The sequence below is a fragment of the Theobroma cacao genome, chromosome 10, assembly GCF_053813885.1.
Source record: "Theobroma cacao isolate CCN51 chromosome 10, ASM5381388v1, whole genome shotgun sequence".
Taxonomy (NCBI): domain Eukaryota; kingdom Viridiplantae; phylum Streptophyta; class Magnoliopsida; order Malvales; family Malvaceae; genus Theobroma; species Theobroma cacao.
In genome coordinates, this window is record NC_142648.1 from 26,972,412 (window position 1) to 26,977,775 (window position 5,364).

The window sequence follows — 5,364 nt, forward strand, 5'->3', positions numbered from 1 at the left end:
TCTCCATCAACTGTAATTGAATTTAAGACTCCTAAAGAAGTTTGGTCTGGTAAGCCCACTGATTACTCTATATTGAGATTATTTGGTTGTCCTGTTCATGCTCATGTGAGTGATGGTAAACTTGAGTTGAGCACGACAGAGTGCATATTCCTAGGCTATGCATATGAGGTGAAGGGTTATCGGTTGTGGTGTACTAATTGTAAGTTCCCTAAGTTTATGGTGAGTCGAGATGTTACCTTTGACAAGTCTGCATTACTTTGTGGGATAAAGTCTAGAATTGCAAACACATCAGACTAAGAAGTTGGCAAGCAGGTGGAGCTTGAAATCAATGCTCTTGTGACAGTGCAGGATGATAGTGAAATCCAGAATGAATTGCAAGAGGTACAAGAATTGGTATCTCAAAGAAGCATTACTTGTATTGATGGTGATTCTGATTCTTATGTTTTATCTGTGGAAGTAAAGATTGATGAGCCTTACTTTTATCATGAGGAAATTACATATGTCGAGTCTTCTAAGAAGATTGAGTCTCTACACTGAGATCAAACATGGAAGCTTGTGAAAACACCTAAAGGTACTATTGAAGTTGGCTTAGTGTATGAAGGTGGTGCAAATAATAGTTGTAATGTGGTTGGCTTCTTTGATTCAGATTTTGCTGGTGATCTAGATAGTAAAAAATCTCAAACGGGGTATGTGTTCACTCTATCAAGGTCTGTAATCAGTTGGAAAGTAATAGTTGCTTTGTTTACAACTGAAGTTGAATATATGGCTGTGACCGAGGCAGTGAAGGAGGCCTTATGGCTTCAATACTTGGTTAGTGATCTTTGTTTTGGATAAGAATCTAGATGTGAGATTGTAGCAAAGAAAATAACTACATATGAAAATCCAGCAAATATGCTAACTAAGTCAGTTTCTGGGATAAAGTTCAAGCATTGCTTGGACTTGATCGGTGTTCATAGTGCTTGAGGTCCTTTGGGGCAATGGCGGTGTCGACAGAGATTGGTTCGTAAGGTGGAGCTTGGTGAATTCAAGCCTAAGGTGGAGATTTGTTAGGATAGTCTTGAATTGTGACTTAATTAGAATTGTTTAATTCTAATTAAATTAGTATACCTTATTAAATAGTCTTTAAATCTGGTTAGACTGGAATAATAATTTCTAATTATATTAGGATAAGGTTATTGTATTTGGCACTATAAAAAGACCCTATGGGATTAAAGAATAATAATCACCTAGATTTAGAGAGAGTGATTTAGGTGTATGTGGGATAAGGGTTGTGAGTTTGAGATTGTTCTTGTAATCTCTTGATTTTTCTCTTAGTGAATTTTTCTCTGTTGCTGTGCCGGTAGACGTAGGTCATCAAAAGACCGAACCACGTAAATTCTTGTGTTCTTATGGGTGTGCTTGATTTTTTTCTTTCTTTATTCTATTGATTGGGTTAGATCTTGGGTAATTCTTTAGAGACAATTCCGCAATTTCCCAATAAATTCTAAAATAGTACTATCTTGGATTGATGAGAAAAATTTCATCCTTGAGACAAGTGACACATCTTTAATGAGATTAATAATTTGAAAATACTTATTGAGGATGTTGTTTTCATTCATGAGCTCAATGAAGCTAATGCTTTAACAGACTCTCTAGCTAAATTTAACGTCCACAGGTTGAAAATGTCCTTTGCATTGTGGTAAGGCTAGAGCATTACTATGACCCGAGTATGGTTGATTTAATAAAAAAACCCATAGAAGATTTAAATTTTAGTTCAAATATAATTGAAGCATATATATTTCATTTCTTAAAAGTATTTAAACAAAAAGATTTAAATTTGTAATTGAAATATATCATTAACTGAGAATATTTTTTATTTGTTTTAAGCATGTGGTGTTAATTAGAAGAAAGACATCCTAAATTTCTGTACCTGGTACAAGGAAAACAAACAAAATCAAAGCTTTCGTTTTGTTTCTAGGATTTTGAGGTTCCTCACCCATTGCCATGCACTGTTAAAACAAAGGGTGAATCTGAAAAACTATTTTCATGCATGGTTTGATATTTTCCAGGCAAAGTAATGTCTATCATATATGAATTAGCAAGCGAGACGTGGGTAACAGTAAATATTATATAATTACTTAGTAATGGGTTATTGTAATCGCCAGAGAGGCATAAGGCTACAGTGAAATAATTATATGAATTAATAGAATAATCAGAACATATTCTATGTGCTTTCCATTCTTCTTTCCATAAATTTTCATTCATGGTTTCATAGTTCACAAGGTTTGGCCAAAGTTGCTTCAATTTGTCTTGAATAGGCTTCGCTGGATCCTCCTAGTTCACGTACTCCAATGTTTCCTTAATCAATCCGTCTTCTTTAACCTGTAAACTACAGCCCTTTATAGCTAATATCAATAAGTCCAACAGTCCGTGACCATTTGTCTGTGAGCTTTTTATCTTTTTCAGCTCCTTATGTTTCCTTCCTTCCTTTTCATGTAGATACAAATATGTCATTGAAATCACCTGCATCCATTTGAGGTAAAAAAACTTGTAAACTAAAATTTCAAATTTTAATCGAAAAACTTTAATCTATGATATATCGACACTGATTTGGGCTACTATTGTTATTTGAATAGAGAATGCAGCAGGAATATTGAAACATTTGACTCAATTCTTTCCAGAAATTATAATTAGGGAATAGTGGGGCTGATTGCTTTTACATATCTCTATTTACTTTTGAGATTAAAAGTAATTTATATTTTATTTAACATTACATTTATTATCAAATTTACTGAGAGACTTAAATACATAAAATCCAAATCATGGATAATTATACAATCGAAGGATCTCAATATTTATTGTTCAAGGACAAAACAAAAAAGGAAAGGAAAAAACAAGAAAGAAAGGTTACCACATAATATTTATTTACTTATTGCTGAAAGACCAAACAGGATTGGAATCCAGCAGGCGTCCTAAAGAGTACATTTATTTAAACTGGATTACTTCCAGCTCCATCATCTAAACTCTTATTAATTAAGAAGAGGACACTAAGCCATCCCCAAGGGTAGAAGATTTGATAGAAGCACCATACCCAGTTTGCACATCATAATATCGACTCCAAAGCATTACGCCTCCATATTTGGCTGTGCTTTCTATCACCGGAAGAACATCAGAAATTAGATTGTCTACTGGAATATACCCTCCAGAAGGAGCCGCATTCTCAGCCGCCGGTAACCCCATAAATAAATTCGTCACGTTTATCGAGGTAGTCCACTGATTCCATGAGTTTATAAGGTCGTCGGTGACACCATCACTGTACTGGCATGGGGGATTATTATAAAATTGAGTCCAAACAGTGTCAAAAAGGCCAGTAGCAATGGCAGCCCCCATATAATAATCAGGGAATGGACATTGAGGAGCTGCAGATAAGTAGACGCTTTCGCTTTTCTCTTTAAGGAAGCGGGCAAGATCATCGTAGTACAAATTCGAAATCCCTTCTATGTCAAAATCAATACCATCCAACGTGGCATCTCCTAATGGACCAGCAGATGTTCTTCCTCCCAAAAATGTGTTCCATAAATAATCTGCTACACTTTGGGCATCATCTTGAGAACTTAGATAGTAATTACCCGCTGCACCACCAAGTGAAAGCAATATCTTGATTCCTAGTCCCTGGCAATATGTTATTTGTTCTCCGAATATGACGCATGTGCCGCTTGGTGGGTCGCAGTGACCGGCAAGGTTCAGAGACGGAGTTTGGCCGCCACCAAAAACGTTAAGGAAAGCTAAGTTTATGATATCATATATTCCGGTGTCACATGCTTCCTTCAGGGTTCCCTCATAAAGATTTTGACCCCAGTAGGTGGAAATGACAGTGGCATAAGAGGTTTTGCTTAGTGCTGCAGCTACGAAGAAGATGAGCAAGGCTATGGTTTGTGATTTCCGAGCCATTTTTGCAAATGTAGGAAGGAATGGTCTGAAATTGCAGGTAGTGGTGTGATCAGACCATGCTAACTCTTGCTACATTTTATAGAGTTTCCGGGGCTGATGATGACAAATGAAATGATTTGATTTAAGCTTTGAATTTTCTTCTTTTTTTTTTTTGATAAAAAAATGATATTGTAGGCACGTGTTTAATTTATGAACTAATAGTAACTATATGTGGTCATTAATCCTTATCCAAAAAGTTGTGTTGAAATTTCACATTCTCCGTAAAAGAACAATCAATACTAAAATAGTATTCTATTTTGGACCGTAAAAGAACAATCAATACTAAAGTTACAAACTTAATTTTTTTTGAAAAATAAAAATTACCGGCCTATTCACAATGGAACTTTCTTGTCAGTAGTGTGCATATCACTGTTTGATCGAAAATTGATTGGCAGTCCATCGGTGATTTTCAACACATCATTATTGACAAAATGGAATTCGTCCATCAAATTTAAGTTTTTTGTGTAGAATCGACGCCACTGATGGATAAAAGTCATATTTTGTTATAATGATCAAAAGATTCTATCGATAATGATTTCCATTAACAAATTATACTAACAAAATTACTAACGAGACATACGATCAATAACACAGTAAACTTATCAAACAAATAGCCAAAGGAATTTCTTCTTGTTTTTTTCTTTCTTTGTTAGTTTGCTTTGAACTTTCTTAACTGTGGGAAACAAGATTTCTGTGGCTGCTTGAGGATTTCGGATGTAATCTTTGGGTGAGGCCGCCCCTCCGTTTGGCTTTTTGGATGTCTTGGCTGGTGCTTCTGGGGTTCTTGGATCGGATTCGATGGTTTGTGTCAGGATGTCCAAGGTTTCAAGACCTCGGCTGGGTCCGAGGAGTGTTCCTTTGGCTTCGGTTTTTTGATCTTTTCACGTTCGGATCATTTGCTTGCTGGCTTGTCTTTGCTCCGGTTGTGTTGTTGAAGATTTTGTGTTTCTGCAAAGGCGTTGTTTTGCTGTTTCTTATGGCCTGTTAAGGTTTTTTATGTTGTCAGGTTACTGCTTATTTCTTTTTAAGCAGTACTACTCCTTGTGTAATTGTACAGGATCTTTCTTACCGAAGCTAGTATTCTTATGCCACGACAAGTCTCTTCTAACCGGTTGAAGACTTGTTGTGGCATACAAGTTTTGCAGTTATCGCCATCATAATTATTCCTCGACCTTATTGCTATTGGATTTTCATTAGCTCGGTTTTCACATTGTAGTCGAGATACTAGTTAATTATTTTTTGTCCAAGTGTAAAAGAAAAACAATGGAGGTTTTGATGTTTGATATTTGGTTTTTTAGTAAATTAGTTAACATTTTAATTTGTTTGTTTCAATGGTCCATGATAACAAAAGAAATTCAGTAAAGTTGTGATGTGGCAAAATATAATTGGTGGGGT

The 5,364-nt window shown here is 35.6% G+C and overlaps 1 protein-coding gene across 1 annotated transcript; it reads right to left on the minus strand.

The window, feature by feature from the left end:
* Window positions 1-2,885: 2,885 nt before the first annotated feature.
* Window positions 2,886-3,955, minus strand: LOC18587304 (acidic endochitinase-like). Its single transcript, XM_018128715.2, has one exon. The coding sequence runs from the start codon at window positions 3,928-3,930 to the stop codon at window positions 3,013-3,015; it is 918 nt and encodes a 305-aa protein (XP_017984204.1). The 5' UTR covers window positions 3,931-3,955; the 3' UTR covers window positions 2,886-3,012.
* Between the last annotated feature and the right edge of the window lie 1,409 nt (window positions 3,956-5,364).

Excerpts from the sequence above, each read along its gene's own strand:
- LOC18587304 (XM_018128715.2), bottom strand. The coding sequence starts at position 3,930 with ATGGCTCGGAAATCACAAACCATAGCCTTGCTCATCTTCTTCGTAGCT.